Source organism: Panthera tigris, chromosome C2 (genome assembly GCF_018350195.1).
Source record: "Panthera tigris isolate Pti1 chromosome C2, P.tigris_Pti1_mat1.1, whole genome shotgun sequence".
Taxonomy (NCBI): domain Eukaryota; kingdom Metazoa; phylum Chordata; class Mammalia; order Carnivora; family Felidae; genus Panthera; species Panthera tigris.
Window position 1 is genome coordinate 40,190,419 of NC_056668.1, and position 25,067 is coordinate 40,215,485.

General features: G+C 36.9%; 2 protein-coding genes across 3 annotated transcripts in view; one reads left to right on the plus strand and one right to left on the minus strand.

Moving 5' to 3' along the window:
* Positions 1-1,309: 1,309 nt before the first annotated feature.
* CGGBP1 (CGG triplet repeat binding protein 1) lies at positions 1,310-8,068 on the minus strand. The gene is made up of 3 exons (XM_042999089.1): positions 7,979-8,068; positions 7,175-7,377; positions 1,310-4,952 (listed from the first exon to the last, which is right to left on the minus strand). Exon 3 carries the CDS (start codon positions 4,931-4,933, stop codon positions 4,430-4,432), a length of 504 nt encoding a protein of 167 aa, XP_042855023.1. The 5' UTR covers positions 4,934-4,952; positions 7,175-7,377; positions 7,979-8,068; the 3' UTR covers positions 1,310-4,429.
* Positions 8,069-8,086: 18 nt separating this feature from the next.
* ZNF654 (zinc finger protein 654) overlaps positions 8,087-25,067 on the plus strand; it is a 93,634-nt gene continuing 76,653 nt past the window's right edge. For both annotated transcript variants that reach the window (XM_007082004.3, XM_015537484.2), the window contains exon 1: positions 8,087-8,671. In XM_007082004.3, the coding sequence (XP_007082066.2) occupies positions 8,483-8,671 (189 nt within the window). In that variant the 5' untranslated portion in view covers positions 8,087-8,482. The remainder of the gene's footprint in view (positions 8,672-25,067) is intronic.

Sequence of the window (25,067 nt, forward strand, 5' to 3'; positions counted from 1 at the left end):
TACGGTGTTACAGGTACATAATACAACTCAGTTTACACATAGAAAAAAACGGGAACTGTTAATGAGACCTAGAGACACATATATTCAATTGGTTTACATTTAATAAAGGTTTTGATGATATTCTTTAGGAAAAGTAAAGACTTTTCCTAAAAAGATCATTGATGGGTTAATGGGCTTATATTAAACTGCAAGCAGAAGTATTGACTGTTTTTTTTTTAAGTTCCTTTCTACCATTTTGATTGCAGGAAAAATAGTTAATTACTTTATAAATTCATTAATTTTTTTGTCAGACAGGAGAAATATATGCCCTCAAAACTACATAAAACTACTAAAAGGCAAGACAATTTGCAACTTCTATGCATTTTTTAACCCCCAGTGGTGAATAAGAATATAGCAAATCTTTGAAAAACCCAATAAAATGTATAAAGTGCAAATTAGGCCCTCGTCTTTCATGATTAATATTTCTGTAAGTAGAAAATGAAAATGTTTCCAATTAAAAGCACTGATTAGGTTATTTTAACTTACTTATGTGATTTTTAAGGAAAAGAGCTATCTGTAGCTATGATGTGAATCTGATTTGACAGAATATATGCTGTTACATTAGACACAGGCTAATAATCCTATAGAGATGTAACTAGTAGAAAAAACTCAATTAGTAAAATTCTGTTATTTTGGAACAATAAAATATGTTACTTAAAAAAATGAAATACAGGATGCTTGGCTGGCTCGGTTGATAGAGCATGTGACTCTTGGTGTTGGGGTCTTGAGTTTCAGCCACACATTGGGTGTAGAGACTAAATGAATAATTAATTAAAAAAATATATGTTACTGACTCACAAAATGTACTTTCAAAAACTTCTGAAACAATTTTTTTGAAATTTATTTCTAAAAGTCACAGAGACAAAACTTTAAAAGTGACACATTATACTAAGGATACATGCGTGAGCAAAAAAAAAAAAAAAAAAAAAAAAAAAAATCATGGGAATACAAAAATAAACATAGTAAACTTTTAATGAATACAGTATCTTGGATACAAGTAGAATACCACTAGGTAAGAACTGTATTTACCTTAGAAGTCTATGATAGTATGGATTGAGATAAATGAAGGTTTAGGACAGTCACTTTACTATTCACAAGTTAATCAGTGCTGACCAGAAACTAAAGCAATTTATTTCAGGCTAAGATTTTCAATCAAATTATAGGATGAATCTTCTATTTAATGAATATGTTTTAAGGTGATTTGTACTCATTTAAAGTCAGTTGGGGCAAGTCAAACCACAGAGAGCCCTCACAAAGACTAAGCACCAAATGACGAAATGTTTGTGGCTTTCGTTTTGGGCCACTTTAAATTTTATTTTGTTTAAATGTGTTTTCCATTAACATTCACATACAAATTCTTTCAGGCAAAAGTTTTAACATGGAACTTTCTGCTTGGAGATCTTGCCAACTTTTACTTACAACAGTTTTTAAGCAATGAATACTTCAGAAAAATCCCAAGCTGATACTTAATTGGTTACAATTGTAAGATGCAGAGCTTTTTCTTTAAAGTTTTCTGGTCCCCCAAAATCAGTAGGGCCAAATGCATTAACTGGAAGTAGCATTTGTTTAAAAAAAAAAAAAAAGTTTTAAAGATGATAATGAATAAAATAACTATTTAGGCTCTCATACACAATCTTTCTAAATTTTCACCCTGTAGGAAATAATTACAATGTCTTTCAGGCTTGCTATATGCCCCACAGAATTAAAACAAAACAAAACAAAACAACAACAACAAGGAATTTAACATTTCAACAAGCTAGTAACTATTTACTGTAAGCATATAGTGAAATTCTGGAAGACATACTACCATACTTCAAGAAAACACTATTAACAGGTAAGCATGTGTTGAAGAAGGCAGTTTATAAATGAAACATTACAAATCTTATGTTTATGCATACAACTTATAAAATAGAAAAAAAACTGCTATTTTTCCAATAGTATAGCATCACACTAACACTATATAGTTAAGATTGAAAGCTTCTGTACACATGTCCATTACACCTTCATGACAGCATACACCTTAGACATTTTCGTTTGTTATCCAACATATGCCAACCATGGCTTCACGGATTTGTACCAGTTTGAGCAGGCTAAAGCAATCATTCTGCCTTACCTATTGAACTATGAGACAAAGTTAACCAGTTTCAGGGAACAAAAAGTTTCATAATCAGTAAACAAACATATTAAACCTCCACAACAGGATGGAAAATGCTTCTAAGAACATGATATGATCCTAATAGGAGGAAGAATTATGCCCCTAGATATATATGTGGGAATAGTTAGGAGCCTGGAGAAATACATGAACACATATGGGACCTAAACGATCATCAAATCAATATTAACTACTAGAAACTCAAATGTGAATTATTGGTTTTTCTTGTGCAACATCATCCAGTTTACTGCTTAGGACTACTCAAAACTGTTCTGCCACTATGTGTTTGCTGTTAGTGCAAATTAATATTAAAATAGGGAGCAGTCTGAATCACATGGAATTTTGAAAAATTAGAATGATTGTATATCTAACCTTATTTTTGTATTCTGAAAATGCTATAAAACTCAATTATTTTCCTAGCTTCTTAGATATTCTACCATCTTAGTTAATTCAAAAGAAACATGGTTGCCTGCAAATTCTTTACTAGGGGAAGTAAAAGCAAAGTATATTTTGGTTATGTTTTGCTGTTGGTCTCCTCATGTATGTGCTTTAGCAATGACAGCACTACTCCAGGCATTAATTGTGCTGCTTTACATAACTAAACGTGAGAAAAACTCAAATTTTGCTGAGCAATTTTTTTTTTCTTGGTGGCAGGCTTATTTTAAAATGAAAACAACACAAAAACTAACATAAAATCTAAAAATCAGATGGGCACTTTGACAACCCGAACTAGGAACTTAAGTCTGTAAAAGAAACTTAAGACATGGAAAGCTGTTTCTGAAAAACATAACCTTCTTACTCACTTTGGTTTTTTTTTTTTTTTCAAATGAAGATTTGTGGCAAAATGACCTCAAAGATAACTCCAAGTCACATAGGGCATTCATGTTAGTGCTTTGTAATAGAAATATATTTCATGAGTATTTTAAACTTAAACGTTTTCAAGAAATTTAAGTTTGTTTTTTTTTTAAAGCTCTAGTCCAAGTCTTCAGCTGTTTAGTTTTTAAAAAATATAATTTGGGTCTCCAATGGAGAGGATATAACTTACAGGATAAGTGAGGTTCGCAGAGATCATTTCCTGAACATGGTTGACCTTTAACAGGACTGATTATTTCCTCACCCAAACAGTTATGCAGGATACTGCCAGATCTCCCACTACAAAAATCTTGCCAGTCTTTCTAGACAATTGTTTACCATCCATGTTTAAAAACCTTGCACCACCAGAGGCAAAAGCGCATAAAAGTGAAAGTTAACTCGGTTCTATTTACCTAAAGTCTTATAAATCATATGGAAACATTAATGTATAGAAAGTAATTTCCTTATTATCTGATCTGTCAGCCAAAAGCTAATTACTAGTCTTCTGTAAAAACAGGAAACTCAATCATAAAATGTCTATGTTTAAATAAAAATGCCAATCTTTAAATCTTTTAACATCAAGACATTGGGAAAAAAAAAAGCTTGCAAGTTCAAGATGATGCTTGAAATGAAAGCTATGGTTAAAAAAATTTGTTTATAGTAAGAGACTAAAATCATGTCACTGCAAAATTCCCCATGGCTTTTGGCACTGACATTAAAAGAACGATTTTAGTCTTTTGGTCACTTGAAGCTGCTACTAATACAATAAGCCTTTCAAAAGGGTGAAAAAAAGACAGTGAGGAACTGAAGGATAGATAAGGTAACTACATCATATACAAGCATAGTTTGAAATAAAGACAGTCATTTCTGCAAGGGATCTGAAGATAGAAGAACAGTTTCCCACCATCCCTTCCTTTTTGAAGAGGATCCTCTAATCAGAAATAATTCCTTTAAGTTACTGTGAGTGGTGTTGCCTGGCAGCAGCTTCAATTTCCTAGGCTAGTGTTCAATCCAAGTAATTAAGTAATTTCACAAGGAATAATCATATATGGCAACAGGGTAAAAAAGCAGGGCAGTTCTTCCATGCACAAACATTTCAGGAGAAAAACCATCAATTTTAAAGATAACCATCAGGTTTCAGGTATCCTAGCACACTCTAAACCCTAAGTTTTGCTTTACACCATTGGTGACTAAAATTAACAGTAAGTTTTGCAGTGAGGTTTTTTTTTTTTGTTTTTTGTTTTTTGCCTGCAACTATATACACATTGCAAAACTATTCTGCATCACATGATTTTAAATGAAATAAATATAAAAATGAACCACACAATCAACACATAACTTTAATACTCCACATTTATCTTGATCACAATGGTGGTAACCTCCTTGTCAACAATCTTGGGAGTTGAGGAGCTGATTCTCATTCTCATATCCATCAGGCAGGTATGCTCTCCTCAGCTGGTCTGACTTAGGTATGGAGCCTCCATTCTTCACATGGCGAGACAGGAAAGCACGGACTGCTGGGTGATCAGCTTTCTCGAGTGGGATGTTGGCTTCCAGGCACATTTTCACAAAGTCCTGGATAACACTGACTTTCTCTGTTTGCGCAGTACTGTTGCACTGAAGGGATGCAGTTAGGGGCCTCTGCTTCTTTCTCACGTTCTGCTCTTCAAATTCGGCCTTCCTCTTGGTATGAGTCTTTGACTTAAGGTGGTCACTAATGGCAGACTTGCGAACATGATTCAGAACCACATTGCAAGAAGTGCAGAAGAGTTTTCCTCCATCTTCGTGCAGCTCACCTCCAAACTCAGTGACTCGATCCAGGGGAGTCACATACAAAGCAGTCTTAGAACGGTTTCGGGCAGGTGGTGCTGTCACTACAAATCTTTCCATTCTGACTCTGAATAAGGTTCTTCAGAGACAAGAGAAACAAAGATAAGTGTTATAACAACAATTCATTCAGGAAGTAATTAACAAACAAAAGACAGGTATGAGTATTTTAAGATTTAAAGATTTCAGAAAACTTAATTCAAATTAATAGACTGTGTCTATTAACTCTTAACTTACCTGAAAATATGTAAGGGAAGGCAAAACCAGAGCAAATTACTAGTAACAATCAGGTCCATTCCTTGAATTTGATGAAATTCAAATAAATTAGAATTATGAAAAAAGAACTTCCAACTATTCCAGATGTCACTATCTTTTAGGAAAACCTGATCTGATGCCAATATTTAGGGTATCAATTATATTACTCTCATTCAACTTAGATGTGTATTGAAGTTTAAAAGAGCTTCTTTTCCCATCACAGTTTTGGGGCAACTGATTTTAGGAACACAATTGTAGGGAATTATGTACAAAGTCTGTTCAAACAGGTGGGCCACTAAACTGGCTTATTTCTATATGAAGATGGATGTAATGTCCAAAACTGTTCGGAAAAAACAAAAAGTAAAAACCAAGAAAGAACACAGACCAGCTGCAATTAATAGCAGCAACAAGGACATTAAATTTTAAAGCCAAAATACAGAGCTGAAAGTAAGTCATGTTTTAAAAAGTTTATTTATTTGAGAGGGACCGAGCACAAGTGGGGGAGGGGCAGAGAGAGTGGGAGAGCGAGAATCTCAAGCAGGCTCTGGGCTGTCAGCACAGAGCCCAACATGGGGCTCAATCCCTTGAAAGGCAAGATCATGACCTGAGTTGAAATCAAGAGTCAGACACTCAACTGACTGAGCCACCCAGGTGCCCCAGTCATATTTTAATGCAAATATACCTCCACTGAGTTTTATAAAGGTGATGATCAAGATATGCAAATGCTTTTTCTAATACTTGTTTCCTCTTTTTACCATTAAAAATACCTTGTTAATTATTTATTTTACCTATTAACTAGTAAGTTAGCACAAATCTAAAAAGTTAACATAGTGCCTAGTATATGATAGGTGCTCAATCACAATTCGATGGAAAGTAAATGATTATCTTTGTTATTTTTCTGAATCTTTAACTCAGGAGTGGCATGATAATTTACTAATTTATCCTAATAACAAAATTTTATGATTATTACCAAAATCATGACGTTACTTCTATGGACACTGAAAAATTGAGATACCAAACAAATATTTTCAGTGACAACCATTTGTTCTCTGGAGCTATTCCTTCGGACTAAGCTCTTACATTAACCTATATATAACAAATTAAAAATCAGCAATAATGAAGTTATTCCCTTAACCCATACTAGAGAATTCATAGCTGGGTTATATGAAATCTCTCTCAAAAGACCTCTAAATTGCTAATATATGTGTTATGTATGACACCTGTGGACATAAATTCAGAAAGGTAACATTTCACAGAAATTCTGGAAAATATGATAAAGTTTAGATTTTAATAGATTTAATTGTTTTCTTTCCATTAAAAAAATTGTTTAATGCTGGACTCTCATGTGTCAAATTTTGTTAGACTACAGGTTTTTAATGGCATACAAGACAGATATGATTCCTGCCCCACAAAATAGTAGTGAATTACTATTACACATTTTTGTACTTTAATAGTTTCTTTCTTTTTTCTTTTGTTTTTTTTTCCCCCCCTCTTAAGTAGGCTTCACATCCTGCTCGGAGCCCAACACAGCGCTTGAACTCACCACCCTGAGATCAAGAGTTCGATGTTCAACTGACTGAGCCAACCAGGCGCCCCAATGGTAGTGTTTTTACTCGTACAGCAAATCAGTCCCAAATATGATTAATGGTTCTAGGCTAGTAATGAAAAACATTAAGTATCTGTGCCCAGGAATGCTTAAATTTTTCAATGAGAAAAGTCCTCTGTCTTTAAATATTTGGATTTCAAACTTTAAAACAATAAACATGTTCATTATTCTTTGAAGCATAAAATGCTCCATCATTTGTGCTAATGTTAAAGGCCTATACATTCCAAAGACTTGTAACTTTCAAAAAGTCTGTTTGTGTTACTGCAGAGGCAAATATCCACCCAGTAGAGGATGCCCGACTTTACAGACCTGAATAACAAGTGTTTTCAACAAAAGGTAAAGATATTTTAAACGAGGAAGTTAAAAAGTTAGCCAATAAAAGAGAAGCAAATTATTTACTAGATCGAAATAAAACTCGTAAGTTTTCAAGTTTAAATGTTTACCCGGTCAGTTTCCAGTTTTTTCGTCTTGATACTTAGCAGTGAATGGTCTCCAGAGCAAAACCAGAGACGATGGAAATCCTGGAACTTTCGTTTGTTCAAACCCGGAGATGCTTTCAAATCAGTTTTTCAACAAGTGGTGATGGGGAAATAGTTTCTGGGCTTGCACCCTATTTTCCCTGCGGTGCCGGGAAGTCATGCCTTTACTGTAAAACATGAAAAACAAATGGAAAGAAAAAATGGGGGAGGGGGAGGGAAGAAGGGTAGATAAAAAGACGAACAACACAGCCACCACGCAGGTGTCTTTGAAATCGCTCCCTTTAGGTAACTTCACCCAAATCCGGATCCCAACGTTTACCTCAACACCTCCACACTCCTCAACCCAGTCCTTTCTCAGTTGTCTGCCCCGCTTTGCACCTCCTCGCGCGCCCCAGGCCCGAGGGTTCGGGAGGGGGAGGGAAAGGCGGGGCGCGGGACGTTCCCGGCGTCTAGACTCCCTCCTCCCGCGCCAAGCTCAGCACGCTGGCGCCCCACAACCCTTGCCCCGCTAGCTGGGCAGGGCCGAGACCCAGCCGCCGGCCGTGGGCCCGGGAACTCGACAGCAGAGTTGGCGGCAGTCTCAGGGGAGGAGGCGGCGGGCGCCTGGCGGAGGCGTCCGCTGTCAGGCTTCCCGTCTCCTCCCTCTTCCTCCCGCCGACAACGGCGCCCCGGCCCCGCCCCCGGCTCCCGCTTCAGGACGGAAGGCCCCGGGCCCAAAGCCCGCACCAACGGCCGGGCCCACCCTCGGCCTCCCTAGTTCCTCGGTACCGTAGGATCGGGGCCGCCGATAGGGGAAGTGGACGAGACCCGGCCGGAAAGGAAAGGAGGAAGAAGAAAAAAAGGAGCCAGGGGGTGAAGGAGGAGGAAAACCCGCCGCCGCCGCCGTCGTCGTCGCCGTTGCCCGATCGAGCCCCGCGGCGGCCGCCGTGTCCCCCGCCGCGCCCCGTCCTCTTGCGCCGCCTACGGCAAAGCTCGTGGGCGGTCCCCAGCAACCGCCGAGCAGCATTGACCAACGGACCGCAAGTCTATCAAACAGACGGCTGATTCGGCCAATGGGAGTGGAAGGGTGGGCATGTGTGTGATTGGCAACTTCATATATCCAATGAAAACTGGGGGCGTGGGTGGGCGGAGCCGGAAGTAGAGCCAGCCGAGAGGCCCCTGTCCGGCTCGGGCGGAGGGAAGGGGGAGGGAACTAGAGGAGGAGGAGGTTAGCCGAGGCAGCTACAGCGGCGGCGGCGTAGGGGCTGGTACGCGCTGGGCGGCGAGAGCCTCATGGCGGAGGAAGAGAGCGATCAAGAGGCCGAACGCCTCGGAGAAGAGCTCGTGGCCATTGTGGAGTCCCCGCCAGGCCCTGTTGGGCTCAGAGCTGCGGGTGACGGCAGAGGTGGCGCTGGCAGCGGCAGCTGCGGTGTCGGCGGCTTTGGGATCAGCAGTCGGGATTACTGCCGACGCTTCTGTCAGGTGAGGCGCCCGTCGGCCGCCGGGACTTGTCACCCGGGTCCTGGGCCTCCCTGCTTTTCCTGGCCTTTTCGTTCTCGAATCAGGGCTGTGTCCGGTGTCCGCTCTACCAGCCCAACAAGGAGAGAGAGTGAAGCTCCTTCCTCCACCTATCCGGCTTGGGGTGGGGGGCAGGGAGCGGGACTGGGATGACCCGCGGGTTTAGGGTTGCTGAGAAAGTGAGTTTGTCAGGGGTTGGAAGGGCTGGAGAGAAGGGGGGTCAGCTGGCAGGAAAACTGTGTACTGACATGCCTCCTCTGCTCCAAACAGACCCCTTTCTGCCCGAGGGTCCCGCCTTCTTGGGTTTCCTACCCTGTTCCTTCTCACCTCATTTGGAATCTCTGGCAACATTTCCTGCCTTCCCTTCTCCGCCCCTTGCCCCCCGTATTCTCCCCTTTTTCGGAGATGGGAGGCGTGCCATCTCTCTACCGCCCCCTCTGCTGTCATCGCCACCCCTCCCCCTCTGCTAGGGTCTCCTGTCATCCCCTCACGAGATCCCACTGGGCCATTTCTCCAGTTGGTTTTAGGCGCTGACCCACTGTTAGTTACTTTTTTGGGAGGTGGGGTTAAGGCAGTGTGATTGTCATCTTTCCTTTTCTTACCCCGGTTCCCCGACACACGTAGTTTGTTTTTTAATGAGCTGTTGATAGAGAAAGTAGTTTTCCTTAAACTATTGCTCCGATTACCTCACCACCCCCATCATGTTTTAAATTACAATGTATTTTATGTAGCCTGTAAAATACAGTGTCTAAACAGTGACGGTAAATTATTTACTTGGTCGTCTGCCACTACGATTTGATGTAGTTGAAAGTGTTTGACTGTAATCAAATATTATAGCAAGAAAGTACTTGTCTAGGGGTAAAATTTGTGTAATTTACACTCACATCTACGTGTATTTATACTTTAAATATTTCGTTCTCATTCACCATACTCTTGCGAATTGGATTTTTTTTTATTCCTTTAACACTCCATTCCCTTGTTTTATTTGTTTATTATCTTACAGTATAGGGTTTGAATCATGGCTCCACCACTTCCTAGTCTTGTTACCTTGTAACCTAAGTAACCTACTGGTTACTTAATCTCTCTGTGCCTTAGTTTCCTCTTCAGTCAAATAGGAAGAGTAATTAAATGGGTGAATATGTAAAGGGTTTGCATCTTTTACATGTTAATTGAAGGTAGCTATTAATTTCATCTCGGTAACAAGTAGGAATGAAGTTAACCAGCGGTGGGCATTGTATTTGCTGAAATTTGATGTTATGCCTTTCCAGGCATTGAAAGAAAACGGATGGATTGACCTTTTCAGTTAAGTTTTTAATGGTTTAAATTGTTTTCGACTCCCTCCTCCCACCTCTATAGATAAATTGGTTTGAAGGTGGAAATTGTCTTGGGATGAAGTGTGTCCGTTTTCTTTGACATTGCTCTTTGGTGACTTTCTTGGAAGTATATGTTTGCATATGTTTTGGTATTGGCATTCACTGGATTTAGAGGCTCAGTGTCTTTACAGTACATATCTTCTTATTGTATATTTTACGTGTAGAAACCATGTTATCGTATACTTTGCATCTATGGGAATTTTAAACTTCCAAAAATTAGGTTACAGTTGATTTTTTAAATACATTCACGGGCAGGAAGGGTTTTTTTCATTTTTTTTCTATGTTTTGCTTTTTATATTTTTAATGAGCGACTTGGTTTTGGTTACATTTAGCTTTGTCGATTTACTTGATCAGATAATTGTTAATTGCTGTAGCACTTAAAATTTTGAGGGCCAGAACATTTTTGTAGAACTTTTAACTATTCTTCTTCTGTATCTTGAAATCGGTTTTAAGAACAAATGAATAAATTTGGCCTGGGAAATACAGCATCCGAACAGTGACAGTAAATTATTTTAAGAACAAATGAAGTTGATGGTTCTATAAAAGTTCGCTGCCTTCTAAATATCCAGGAAAGTAAATTAAACAGGAAGTACTTAACGAACCTTTATTTTATATTGCTAAATTATGAGTTAAGTTAAACTGACATACTTTCATGTTACCAACTTTTACCTGAAACCTCATTACATATTTTATAGTACTCTAGATTACCAGTAGATTTGTTCCTGGGTTCTTGTCCTATTTCCACCTTCCAGGTGAGCTTTGTAAAGTCTTTTTTACATTAAAACTTTAAGATGGAATAAAAGATTATCTGTCTTAAGTTGAATTTTATCCATTGATTAATATAATCTAGTATAGTAGTTCTGTTTCATTTGCCAGTAAAGGAAACAGTGGATCATATAATCTAATTCCCAAAGATTTTCTTTTTAAGCATTTGGTTTTCTAATATTCACTAAGGATAATATGAAGTAATTTATATTCATTAGATTACTTAATCATGGGTAATCTGCAAAATGCATAATATGCACTTGGGTGGGTGTCGGTTAACATACGTGAATTAGGGACACCTGGGTGGTTCAGTTGGTTGGGTGTCCAGCTTCGGCTCAGGTCATGATCTCATGGTTTGTGGGTTCGAGCCCCATATCAGGCTCTGCAGTGACAACTCAAGCCTGAAGCCTGCTTTGGATTTTGTGTGTGTGTGTGTGTGTGTGTGTGTGTGTGTGTGTGTGTCTGCCCCTCCTCCTCTTGTGCACGTGCTCTCTCCCTCTCTCTCTCTCTCTCTCTCTCTCTCTCGAAAATAAATAAGCATTAAAAAATAATTTAAAAAATACATGAATTATACACAGACGGTTCTGGCATTGAAAAGAAAGGCTTCAATTTATCTTCCTCCTTTTAGAGAGAAATATGAATCAAAATTTCTTGGCAGTTAGTTGTGTGGGTGAAGGGAGAGAGGAAGGAACACTTCAAGAGAGGTTCTTGTATCTTTTACCATAGGGAGAAGTAACAGAAGACAGAGGTGATACAAAGTGGTAATAATTATGCCTACACTCAGTGCAGTTGATGATATACTTTTCTGTTTGAGAAACAATACAAGTAATTGTAAAATCTCAGATTAAGGGAATAGCCCCTCAGCTTTCAGCTAGTTTTTGAGGTGATAGATTTGAGAGATTGAAAGTGTTGGTTCCAAATAGTTACCTGGTGTAGTGTTGGACTAACTGCCCCTATCACATCCTCCCTTGGCTCTTATTAGTAGACCCTGAGCAAATGCTTAAATAGAATTGGCTTGTAACTGATATTTAATTTGCTTTTAGGATGAAAGGAGGGGGAGAATAAATTTTATTGAGGGCCTGCTAACTCTTAAGGCCTTCATATTGGTTTTATTACACAAGTTACATAGTTGAAATTGAGGCTTGAACAAGTTAACTTATTTTCAGTTCTAGTAGGAGGGTGAATTGGGATTTGAACCCAGCCTTCAATTTCTCTTGAAATCACAAATAAATCTTTAAATAATTATAAAATGATTTTTTTTTTTTTTTTTTTTTTTTTTTTTTTTTTGGCAAGTGGTGCAAAGGGGAAAAGTAGTTACCGGAAGTACTCTGGGAATCATGGGTGAAAAGTTGTAAAAGTCCTCTTTAGTGTCACAGTATAAAAAATACTTCAAGAAACAGTCAGATAATTATTTCTCTGACTTGTTTGGTATTGTGAACTATTTCTCCAATGCCTGAAGGTTGTAATAATTCAGCTTACCTTGTTGGCTAGATATATTGAAATGTTTTCATCGAAAACTGTATACTAACAAGTTAAGAACTTTCTTAGTTTAGTGCCAGAATGAATATAGTGAGTGATAAAGAAGTATTTCTGGAAACACATTGATATGTTGACTAACATAGACTTTTAAATTGTTTTTTACTACAGTAGAGTTAATAGCCATCCCATGAGGATGTCATGAGTATAAAAGGAGTGAATGAACCTGAAGTCCTCAGTACTATACCTAGCACATAGTTAAGATTAAATAGATAGAAACTATTAATATTTCTCTCCTGCAAAATCCTCTGAAGGTTTAAGAGGGACATTAGAGATAATCTAATCTGTAAGTCACTTACAGTTTATATCCCACAATAAAATTTAGAGAAAATTTAGGAATGTTACAGTTCTAAAATTCTGTTATTTAACTAGAAGATCCTGATGAAATATTAAATGATGTGCAAAAACAACAGCATTTTCTCAGAGATTTTGTTTCCTTCAGCGGACATTTGGCAAAGACAGTATTTTTGATTATCTTAATTGGGGGGTTGCTACTGGTGTATTGTGGGTAGAGGCCAGGGAGGGTGTTGAACATCTTAAAATGCACAGAGCAGCCCAGCAACAAAGAATTATCTGGCTCAAAATATCAGTAGTGCCTAAATTGAGAAACCCCACTATACCTTTACTTTGGAACTCACTGGATACTTTACATCTGTATTACTGATACAAATGGCAAAAAAGTATTCAGTGATCCTTAAGAAAATTTTAACAACTACTGTGTACTGGGCACTTGAATAGGTACCCAAGAGACAATGTAACAGATAAAAAGGATTTGCCTCATGGTTTAAACATTGTTACTTTAGAGAAATTAAAAATTTAATTGTATTTGGAAAACATAATCTTGATTTCTTAGTCTTAATATAGAATTTACATAGTATTTATAGTTCTTTAGTAGTTTCTTAGGGTGTAAGAATGCATTATTAACAATTCTTGCTATTAATTGGAATTATTTTTAATTTACTTTTAATTTTTATAAGTGTTTTATATGTATTTATTTTAAAACATCATACAAGACTTGAATATCAGGAATTGCATTTTGCTGATAATAGAGACTTGACTTGAATACCTTAAACAGTTGTATACATTTCTTTTTTTTTATGTGAAAAGTCTTGAATGGGTAGTATAGGAATGATATAGTAGCTTTATGATCATTGTACCATCATTTGCTCTTTCTTATCGGTCGTCCTTGTCTTAGCTCACATTTGCTTCATGACCCAAGATAGTTGCTGGAGTCCCAGTCATCACATCTGGGTTCTAAGTAGCAGGAACAGGGGTAAACCAAACATATATTGCCCAAATCCTACTCAGTGACTTTCATTTTCATCTTGTTAGGTATCTCCATCTGGAAAAAATGCTAGGAATTTTCTTTTCTTTTCTTTTTTTTTTTTTTTTTTTGTATCATTTTTCCTGATAAACACAGGTCTGTGATTTTGTTAGCAAGAAAGAAAACAAGAATAGGTATTAGAGAGGCAACCAGTCCCCGCCCCCCCGGTTTATCATAAAAAGCAGCATATACTGTCCCTTTCTTAACCCACACATTTCCCAAAGGCAATCAGTTGCAACTCTTTTATAGCTCTTATGATCTTTACCTCCATGTTTATAAATATTTTTTTTTTCCTAGTTGTAGATATGATCAGTTAGCCAGCCTACTTGATGGAGGAGATGGGGAATACCTTACCATCTCACTGTTCAGTTTTGTACACTTTGAATTTACCACTCCTCCCCTTTTCTCTATATCCACTTCCCTACCCTCTAACCCCTTCCTCCTCTGCCCTATTACTTCTAAGTCTCTTATAGTTTAGCCTTTCCAGAGAATCTGGAGTTTACATTGATTTAGTAGAGGAAGGGATCTTGGGGAGACTCCATGGGTCTGTTTTTCATTCTACTTTCACCTCCACTTTTAGAGATATGTGGTGTTTGACATTCCTGAGATTTTCTGGTGTTCTTCAGTACAAATTAGCTTGTTCCCAAATTCCCTTCCCCCTTTCTAAATAATAGCTATCTAAATCTTGTCATCTCTCCCTTTTCATTGTTTTTTTCCTTGTGAGTTAAGCTCTTTTGAAACAAAAATATTTTTACTGTTATTTCAGTGGAGTTTTCAAATGGGAGCAGAAATAAATGTGTGTTCAATCTGCCACATTTAACTAGAAGTCTCAAATTAGTTTTTCAGCTCAGCAAAGAATAATAGACATGATGAAAAGGAAAAGAACTGAAACTAATTCATAGTGATTTATTTACTTTTGAAAAAGAGTATCCTACTTCGTGATATACTCTGTAGTGAATATTCAGAGCTAGAAAAAATTTCATCACACAAATTTACTTTGTTCCTTTTGGCAAAATAATTTTTTTATTACTAAATTGCAAATTAAAATTTTAGCTTTTCAAAGATAGTTTTCAAAATTTGGCACATTTGGGATATTTCCAGTGTTCATAAAGGGTGAATTCCATAGAAACATTAATTTATTATAATTAGTATTATATTAATATATTACATTACATACATTATATTACATTAGTATAATTATAACTTATTATAATTTATAACTTAGGGTTATAAGTTAGTTGATTAGTTGATCTCAGTTAGTTGTTGTTGCTGTTGTTGTTTAATGTGTTTTAGGTTGGTTTTCAGAATTGAATGGTACTAATTTTTCCTTAACATTACAATATTGAAAATAACCTTAATGAGCAGTTAGGGGAGTTGTTACATATAGTAGAATCCTATGTCCTCCCAACAGTCATGTTTTTAAAGAATATTTATTCATATGAAAACTGTTCGTTGTATAATAACTACTGAAAAAAACACAGGAAGCAGGTAATGTCACTTCTGTATATAAAAAAGACTGAAAAAGAAATATATCAAATTGTTAATGGTGGATAATTTCTTAGTGATAAGTTTATAGCTGAATTTGATTATTTTCTTTACACTTATTTATTTTTTATATTTTCTTAGTTAAACCAACTACCTTTATAATCAGAGGAAAAATAAAGTATAAAAAACACATTTTGGGGCTCCTGGATGACTCCGTTACTCCCCGACTCTTGATTTCAGTTTAGGTCGTGTTCTCACAGTTTGTGAGATCAAGCCTTACAGTGGGCGCTGTGCTGAGTGTGGATCCTGCTTGGGATTCTCTCTCTCCCTCTGTCTCTGCCCCTCCTCTGCTCATGCTCTTGCTCTCTCCCGAAATAAATAGATGAACATTAAAAAGTCCACATTTTATTTTTTTCTCTTTCTACCTCTGTATCTTATTTTCTGTAAATAAATGCACTAAATGCCAGATTAATTAAGTATAATGAAATTCAACTCCTTGGTTCCTAAAAGTATGTGCATTTTTTAAAAAAATGAATTGGTTAAGTGAACTTATGAAGGTCATTTTAGGTAAACCAATGAGACCCTAAATTTAAATAACTTCTTTATACACAGTCTTACACTAAAAGTATGTCCATACTGCTTTCTAATAACCATCATCAGTCATACTGGCTTCAAAAAATTGATCTCCATTTTAATTTTGTAGATAAAATGGTAGAAGAAAATATTTTTAAATGAAGTTTATTGCTGTTAAGTTTTTTAATGATACCATCATTTTTCAGTTCTGCCAAACAGAAGTGAGGTACCAGTTGTACTATTATTGTTGGCACTGAATCTTTGTTTTCCTGCCAAAAAGTGTTAAACTATACCTTAGCAATTACAAACAAAAGCAAAAAGAATTTTAAATTAAATTTAATAAAGCTATGGCAAAATCTGTGTCTGGAAAGTTATTTGAAAAAACCAATGTGATCAGTAAAATATGGTGAATTGGTATACCATTTTAAATGTATACTAATATGTAATGGTAAGGATATTAGGACATTTGAAATCTGAGGTAATTTATTTGACTAAATACAGATCCTACTTATGTTATAAATCATTTATGGTAGTACCTGCTCTACACTGGAGAGTATTTTTAAGTTCCGTAATTTCTAATAAATCTGGTACTAGATAGGTAACCTTTAGCTTTCATGTAATATGTATCACATTGATTCCTGAGCTCCCTATTTCTCTGACAGGTCAGTTCATTGTTTCACCAGTGTACTCTATTCAGTATGGATCTGTTCCCTAGTATGAGACCCAATCAGTGTCACCTGGTTAGAGCCATGGTGGAATACTGGTGGCAAACTAAACATGAGAGGAGGTCAGTCTGTATAATTCGTTACACAAGACCTTAAAGTCCAGTACAGTGACACTCTGTGCAAGCACTCAGGACACTCAACTCTCCAAACAGTGGTGAATATGAAAATAGCTAAAAGGCTTTCCTTTTAGGCTGTAGGGAAAAGAGTCATTGATATTATAGTCGAAGCTTGTCAGTTATAGAAGGCACTGGATATATAGTAGTAAGCAAACAGTCATTGTCCATGTTTTTGTGTACAGTTATCACTTTGATAAGTTCTATGAAGTACGGGTATTCAATACTATAAAGCAGAGGCCTACAAGAGACTTGCCTATTTTTGGATTCTTGGGCAAGTTGAAGTCCGCTGAGATTCTTTGTTTTGTTTAGTTTGAACATGTTGAATTTAAAATGCCTTTTCTCATCCAATGAGAGATCTTAAAGATACCTGGATTTACAGAATCCAGAGTGCAGAAATGAGGTCTGGTCATCTTAGCAGTGTGAATGGATGGCATTTGAAGCCATGTGTATGTATAAGCTAACATAAGGAGATAATATGGAGTGGGAAAAGAAGGGGACTTAGAAATGAATCTTCAGTGACTACACAGTACAGTTGCCTGGTAGAAAAGATTGAGTCTTCAAATGAAGTCTGAGAAAGAGTAAAGAGGTTGGAGAAAACCAAGTAACTATGGTATCACAGAAATCAAGGGTAGAGAATGTTTCAGGATAGAGTGAATGGTGCTTGACATCGAAAGCCATTGAGATCCAACCATTCAGTTAACATGGAGGTCTTTGGTGACTTTAAGCAGAGCTGTTTTGATGTAGTGATGGAAGTAGGAATCCGACTGGAGTAGTTTGAGGAGTGAGAGGCAAAGAAAGAGAGACAGTAAGCATAGATAACTTTTAAAGGAGAAGGAAAGATAGGTAGAAGGTGGAGAGCTTATAGATTAAAGCTGAGGATTTAAAAAAAATAAACTGGTGAGAATTTGGCATGTTTAAAATCTGATAAAAATGATTAATTTGAAAGGAAGAGGTAAATCTACAAAAGAAAGAAGGGATAATCTATAAAATAAGATTCCAAAAAGAGAAGGAAAGATAAGATTCAAAACACAAATGTAGGGGTTGCTTTATATAGGAGTTTTGGGGTAGCAGGAGAGTTCATCTGTTTAGAGTACGTGGCGCTGGTTGGAGATTTAATGTGAATGGAGTTCTAAAGCGGTAGCTTCTTAGAGATGTGGGTAGAATTTACTGACCTACAGAACCATTTGAGTTTGCTGATTATGAATGTAGAGTAACCACTAGTCTGTACTTTTGTTCAGCATTGCTTACCTGTGTAGGTGAAGGCATGGAGAACATGATTAGTTATATTCATTCAGGGTTAAGTGATATTTTATAATTGATCAGTTAATTAACTTTGAGAAAGTGGGAGACAGGCTCATTTTCTGGCTCCATTTGTGGTAAAACATGGTACAGAGACATGAAAAGAGGAGAGAGAGAGGGAAGAGAAGTAGTTATGTCTGTACAGTAGCCCCCTTTATCTGCAGTTTTGTTTCGCGATTTCAGTTACCTGAGGTTAGCTGTGGTCCCGAAGCAGATGCTCCTTCTTTTGGTATACTGTCAAAAGGTCATTAGTAGCCTAACACTATGTCACGTTGCTTATGTCATTTACCTCACTTCATCTCATGATGTAGGCATTTTATCATTTCACATCATCATTAGAAGGGTGAGCACACTACAATAAGATATTTTTGAGAGAGAGAACGAGAGATCACATTCTCATAACTTTTGTTACAGGGAATTGTTATAATTGTTCTACATTATAATTAGTTATTGTTGTTAATGTCTTACTGTGCCTAACTATGAATTAAACTTTATCTTAAGAGGGGAGCCTGGGTGGCCCAGTTGGTTAAGCCTCCGACTTAAGCTCCGATCATGATCTCACGGTTTGTGAGTTGGAGCCCTGCATCGAGCTCTGTGCTGACAGCTTGGAGCCTGCAGCCTGCTTCTGATTCTGTGTCTCCCTCTCCTGCCCCTCCCTGGCTCATGCTCTGTCTCTCTCTCTTTTTCAAAAATAAATAAACATTAAAAATAAAAAACTTTATCATAGATATTTATGTATAGGAAGAAACATAGTATTTATAGGGTTTGTTGTACTATATGTGGTTTCAAGTATCTACTGGGGATCTTGGAATGTATCTCCCAAGGATAAGGTGGGGGGACTACTGTAGATATGAATAGGTGCACAGTGTTGCTGTATATACCACAAAAATTTGTGTGGAGATATATATATATATATATATATATATATATATATATATATATATATATAATGTCCCTATGAAATGTGTACACAGTTTTTAAATTTTTATTTATTTTTAAAATTTATTATTATTTTTAAGTTTATTTAGTTTGAGAGAGAGGATGGGTGTGTGCATGCATGAAGGAGGAACAGAGAAAGAGGGAGAGAGAGAATCCCAAGCAGGCTCCCCTCTCACAGCACAGAGTCCAACATGGGGCACAATCTCAGCAACCATGAGATCATGACTGGAGCTGAAGCCAAGAGTCAGACGCTTAGCTGACTGAGCCACCTAGGAGCCCCTTATTTTTATTTTTTAAAATATATTTAAAAAATATTTTATTTTAGAGAGAGAGTGTGAGCAGGGGAGAGGGCAGAGGTGGGGAGAAAGAGAATCTTAAGCAGGCTCCATGCTCAATGCACAGCCCAGCATGGGGCTCCATCCCATGACCCTGGGATCATGACTTGAGCTGAAATCAAGAGTCAGAACCTCAACTGAATGAGTCACCAGGTGCCCCTACATAATTTGTTTGTCTGTTTAGGGAGAGAGAGAGTGAGAGTGTGAGAGTGAGCAGGGGAGGGGCAGAGTGAGTGAGCAAGAGAGAGAAGGAGAGAGGGAGGGAAGGAGAATGTCAAGCAGGCTCCAAGTTGTCAGCGCAGAGCCCAATGTGGGGTTCCATCTCATGCCTGTGAGATCAGGACCTGAAATGATAGCAAGAGTCAGAGGCTTAACTGACTGAGTCACCCAGGTACTACCTTACACGGTTTATTAATATATATTTCTATAACTAGAGTTTACTAAAATTAACCATTGTCTATTTTAAAGTTGAAATGTTCTAAATACTCATTAATCACTATCATCACTGATGTGTGTGTATTTTTAATATCTGAATGATTTATTTTATTGGAATGCTCTCTATATGTATACATAAGTCATATATTGAGTGTTTTCCAAGTATTAGATACTGTGATAAGTCATTTTACTTTTTTTTTTTTTTTTTTTTTTATCACTTAATCCACTACCCTACAGATTATTTGCCATTGTTCCTTTTACAGATCAGGAAACTAAGACCAAGAGATATTAAATGGCTTGACTAAGTCACTGTGTATAACTAGTATGTGGTCATTGGATTCGAATCTGGCCAGCCTGTCAAGAGCCTGTGTACTTTGTTATTTCAGTATACACATACATTATATTGTACCTAGGAATATGCATTTGGTATTTATTGTAGCATATGTATTTGGTAAAGCAGTTATGGACTGAGTAGAAATAGTGATTCAAAAAGACTCAAGGCAGCAGAAACTAAAGATGTTCATGAATGTAAAAGAGAGGAAAAAAAAATTAAACTTAAGCTATCAGAAGCTTTCTTTAAGAAGTGATTCTTGGAGGCTCAATTGGTTAAGCTCTTGACTTCAGCCCAGGTTATGATCTTACATTTTCATGAAATCCAGCCCCACATGGGGCTCTGTGCTGACAGCATGGAGCCTTCTTGGGATTCTCCCTCTTTTCTCTGTGCCTCCCCTGGTCACACTCTGTCTCTCTCAAAATAAATAAATAAACTGAAAAAAATAAAAGTGATTCTCAACCTTTTTAGATTTTCCTCCCAGCCCACCTAAATGGGATATACCTCTCTTAGAAGCAGTGGCTCATTATAGTGTTTATTCTTAAAATGCAAGTTATGATGATTACAAACCAGTAGAAGTTATTTTGTGTTACTGTGTTTTGAAGGCAGGAGAGTATGGAATATGTTTTAGATATTTATCTTAAATGATTAATTTTTAAAAAGTATGTATTTAGGGGGGAGGGACAGAGAGAAGGGGACAGAGGATCCGAAGCAGGCTCTACGCTGATAGGCTGACAGCAGCAAACCCATGCAGGGCTCAAACTCCCGAACCCAACTGTGAGATCATGACCTGAACTAAAGTCGGACGCTCAACCCACTGAGCCACCCAGGTGCCCCATAAATGATTAAATTTTAAGGTTTCTTACTCTCCATATTACTTACATAGAACCTTAAGTATGTGGAAATCTTACTAATCCAGGGTACAGTGGATATTCGTTTTCAGATTTTGTTATCTATCCTTTTACCATGATTTGAAACTTGCCCAAAGGTTTCTCAGGTAAAAGTAAAGTCTGAAATTTAGATTCCATGCTCATGAAGGAGTAGTGGAACAGATAACATTTTCAGCTGGTGGGAGTAAATATCATCACAACCATTCTTATCAAAATATATTACAAACATTAAAAATAACTTTTACTTTTTGGCTTAGTAATTTTCCTTAATGCATTCATTTTTGAGGAAATATAAATTTGGATATAAAGCTATTCATCATAGCATTAATTATAATTAAAGAAAGGAATGAATTGAAAATGGAAAAGCAAGCAGAACATTTAAAATCATTGAAAACTTTTCAAACCTTTGTAAACTAAAATATTATTCAGGATTAATAAATGATGTGTTTGATGATTATGTAATGACTTAGGAAGATATAATAAAAACTAGGTGGAAAAATTGCCATCAGGATTACACAGTTTGAATGTAGGCTGGTGCAGTCTTCACTGTGCTCACATGTGGATTGTAGAGAAGGAAAGTGTGGTGAAGATAAATCACATGAGCTGCTTCATTAGAAATAGAATTTTTTTTGATGATCATATATATAAGCCATTCATATACTTCAGAATGTCTATGAACTCTGAAATTATTTGCAAAAAGTTGTATTTGCCATTTCTTTGGTAGCAGGTCTAAATTTCTTTTTTTTTAATCCAGATTCTCTTAAGAATTTCAAAAACTTGCTAAAAAAAGCAAAAAACCCAACAACAATCCAAACATGCTGAAAGGTTATGAACTTTTGCTGTAAGCCATTGTGACACATGCAGTGTTGCCTGTTTTTATAAATAAAACTTTATTGGAGTATGTGCCTTCATTTCTACATTTTCTGGGACTACTTTTATGATACAACAGCAGGATTGACTGGTTGGGATTAGAGAATGTATATGGTCCATAAGCTGCTTTTTGGCTCTTTAAGAAAAACTATGTCAGCCCCTGTCCTAGATTCTCATTTATTCTTTGCAACAACCCTGTGAGATAGGTACTATTTTTGTCTTCATTTTATGAATACTGCAGCTGAGACTCAGAGAGGTTAAGCAACTAACCCCAAGTCACACAGCTTGAAGGGAAATATACCAAGATGTTAACAGTGGTTATATGTGGGCAGTACAATGATGGATGATGTTTTCGTATATTATCCAAATTTACTATAGTGAGCATACATAACTTATAATCAAGAGGGGAGAAAGTTCTAAAAAAAGAAATTAGGTAGAACTAAGTTATAAGAATCTTAAAACTCATTCTTTTTCATTACTTTGATTTCCTGTGTGTCATCCAGTGTTTGTATACTTAGAGTGGATATGCAATTTTTGCTTCCCTTCTAGGCACTTAACTCTTACTATGCAGCCCCTTCTTAATTCTTCTTGATTTTATGAAAAAAAATAAATTCTTGGTTTTAGTTTCTTAATTTTCTGTATTAACTAAAGTTATTTTGTTCTTAAAGTCTTGATATACTTTGTTCTCTCTTATATTCTGAGGTTACCTTCAACTGCTGAGTACTTATAACTTAATAGGTGCTTATAAAATGCATAACGTGTCTGTCCAATAGTATGTAACTTTTTCTTTATATCAGTTAATTGAATTCTCTTTATTTTAGGCATAGATCTAGATATGTAAAGTGCCATGAAAGTGTTGTAGAAAGTATTCCTAAAAGAAAAAATTGGCTGTGACTGTGAAAAGCTTCATCCTACTGATTTTAGGGTATTTAGGGAGGAAAAGGTCATAACCCCTGCCTTCAAGGAACTGAATCATCTGGTAAGGGAGAAAAGACGTATCTGATTACTGCGTGTACTGTTATGACCTTGATTCAAACCACAGTCATCTTTTCCCTGGATTATTTTATCTCCCTGCTTCTACTTTTTCTGTTTGTTCTCCACGCAGCCAAAGTGATCCTTTTCAAGATGTGAGAGTGAGATCTCTTCTAAACTTTCCGTGCTTTTCTATCTCAGAATCAAACCCCAAATTCTTACCGTGGACTATAGTGCTTCATGATCAGGCCCTTGTCTAGCTCTTTGACTAGTCTCCTAAGACTCTTTGCCTCCACTAGTTACCTTCAGCTACACTAGCATTTTTGCCCTTCCTTCAGCTTGAATAAGTATGCTCCTGCCCTTGGCCTTTGCATTTAGCTTTTGTTTCATTGGCCAGAGACACTTTTTATTTGGTATGAATATGGTTTTCTCTAAGACCCTGTTCAGTGTCCTTTATAAGAGAGATGGAGGCCTTCCCTGAACACCCCAGATAAAGTGTAAAGTAGCATCCCACTTCTGGCGTTCTTTTTCCTTTACTTTGTGTTTTATTTTCCAGGGAATTTAACACTATCTAACATACATTTGTTTACCAATTTTCCTTCCACTAAAAATGAGAGTATTAGGATACGTGGTACACAGTAGGCATTCAGTAAGTTTAGAATAAATGAATGAGTAAATAAAAATAAACCTGAAACAGGGAAATGGTGGTTAGTGCAATAAACACTATGTATGTTAAGTCCTCTACAAGTTCATGTGGAGAAATGACTTCTAATAGTCATCCTTTGGGAAAGTTTTAGTGAGTAACATTTGAACTGAGTCTCAGTACTGAAAATTGTTAGTATTGGGGTGCCTGGGTGGCTCGGTTGAGCGTCTGACTCTTGGTTTTGGCTCAGGTCATGATCCCAGGGTCGTGTGATCGAGCCCCAAATTGGGCTGCGAGCCGAACGTGAGTCTGCTTAAGAGTCTCTGTCTCTCCCCGGGCACCTGGGTGGCTCAGTTGGTTTAGCGCCTGACTTTGACTCAGGTCATGATCTTACTGTCTGACAGTTCGAGCCCTGTGTCAGCTCTGTGCTGACAGCTCAGAGCCTGGGGCCTGCTTCAAATTGACTAGCACCCTCTCTCTCTGCTCTTCCCCCCGCTTGCACTCTCTCTCTGTCTCTCTCTCTCTCTGTCAAAAATAAACATTAAAAAAAAAAAAAAAAGATTGTCTCCCATCCTCTTCCCCTTTCCCCTGCTGGTGCACTCTCTCTCTTTCCAAAATAAAAAAAAAAGAATAAAAAATAAAAATAAATAAAAAGAATTGTTAGTATTAAATGTAGACATGAAAAAGGAAGTGGTATGAGTAGGAGAAATTATAAGTAGAGCAGATAATTTGTGAAAAGTAGATTTATGAATGGGGTAGTTAATTATGTGTAGAGCTGTGGTTCTTAAAAGTGTGATTTCTCAGACCAACAGGAATGTGAACACTATTAGCAATGCAAATTCTCGGCCCCACCCAGACCTACAGAATCTTGAAATTTGGGCTGGGGTGCAGCAGTCTGTGTTTTTCACAAGCCTTCCAGATGATTCTGATGCATACTAAAGTTTGAGAACCACTGGACCAGAACATGACATTCAGAAAAGTATTGATACATATTAATATTGGAAAAATGGATTGGTCTAGATCTTGGTTTAGGAATTTGAATTTTGTGGGAAGATCTGTAGGTTTAAGGGCAAAACAGTACATTATTAACCTTAAAATACTGTTTTAAAACACTCGCAAAGGTAATGAATCAAAGCCTAGACAAAAGGAAGCTAGTGGAGTATTTTGGAAAAGGAGTAATTAAGTGCCCGACTGGATAGTGGCAATGAAAATGGAGAGACAGAACAGTTTCAGAAAATACGGAAATAAAGAATTTAGCATGTGGTTAAATGTGGAGACAGGAACAAAGAATTTTATGAATTTGCATTGGGTTTCTAGTTGAAACGTCTGGAATATGATGAATGAAAGGAATGAAAGGAATATGATGGTAATACTAACAGTAAATGGTAGAGGAGCAATTAAGGGATCTAAATGAACAGTGAAGTTTGAGTTTTGGGTTTGAAGAGATAGTGCATTCTAAAAAAAAGGAACAGAAATTGTTAATCACTAGTCACAATGGACATTTTTATTAATGTTCAGGATACACATTCCCATTTAAAAACAATGCATTTTTAGGTAACCAATGATACAGATGATACAGAACTCATAATTTCTTTTCTCTTTTTAGCAATACTTCAGTACTTGGAATAAAGGTTTTTTAATAGAGGAGACTTCTGTATTTGAGAGTTAACTTACCTATGTATGTTTTTAAGTTTAAAATTTCAGGTTTTAATGTCAACAAAAATAATGTATCAAATTGATCAAATGAAT

Coding starts and splice junctions, on each gene's coding strand:
- CGGBP1 (XM_042999089.1), bottom strand. CDS start 4,933: ATGGAAAGATTTGTAGTGACAGCACCACCTGCCCGAAACCGTTCTAAG.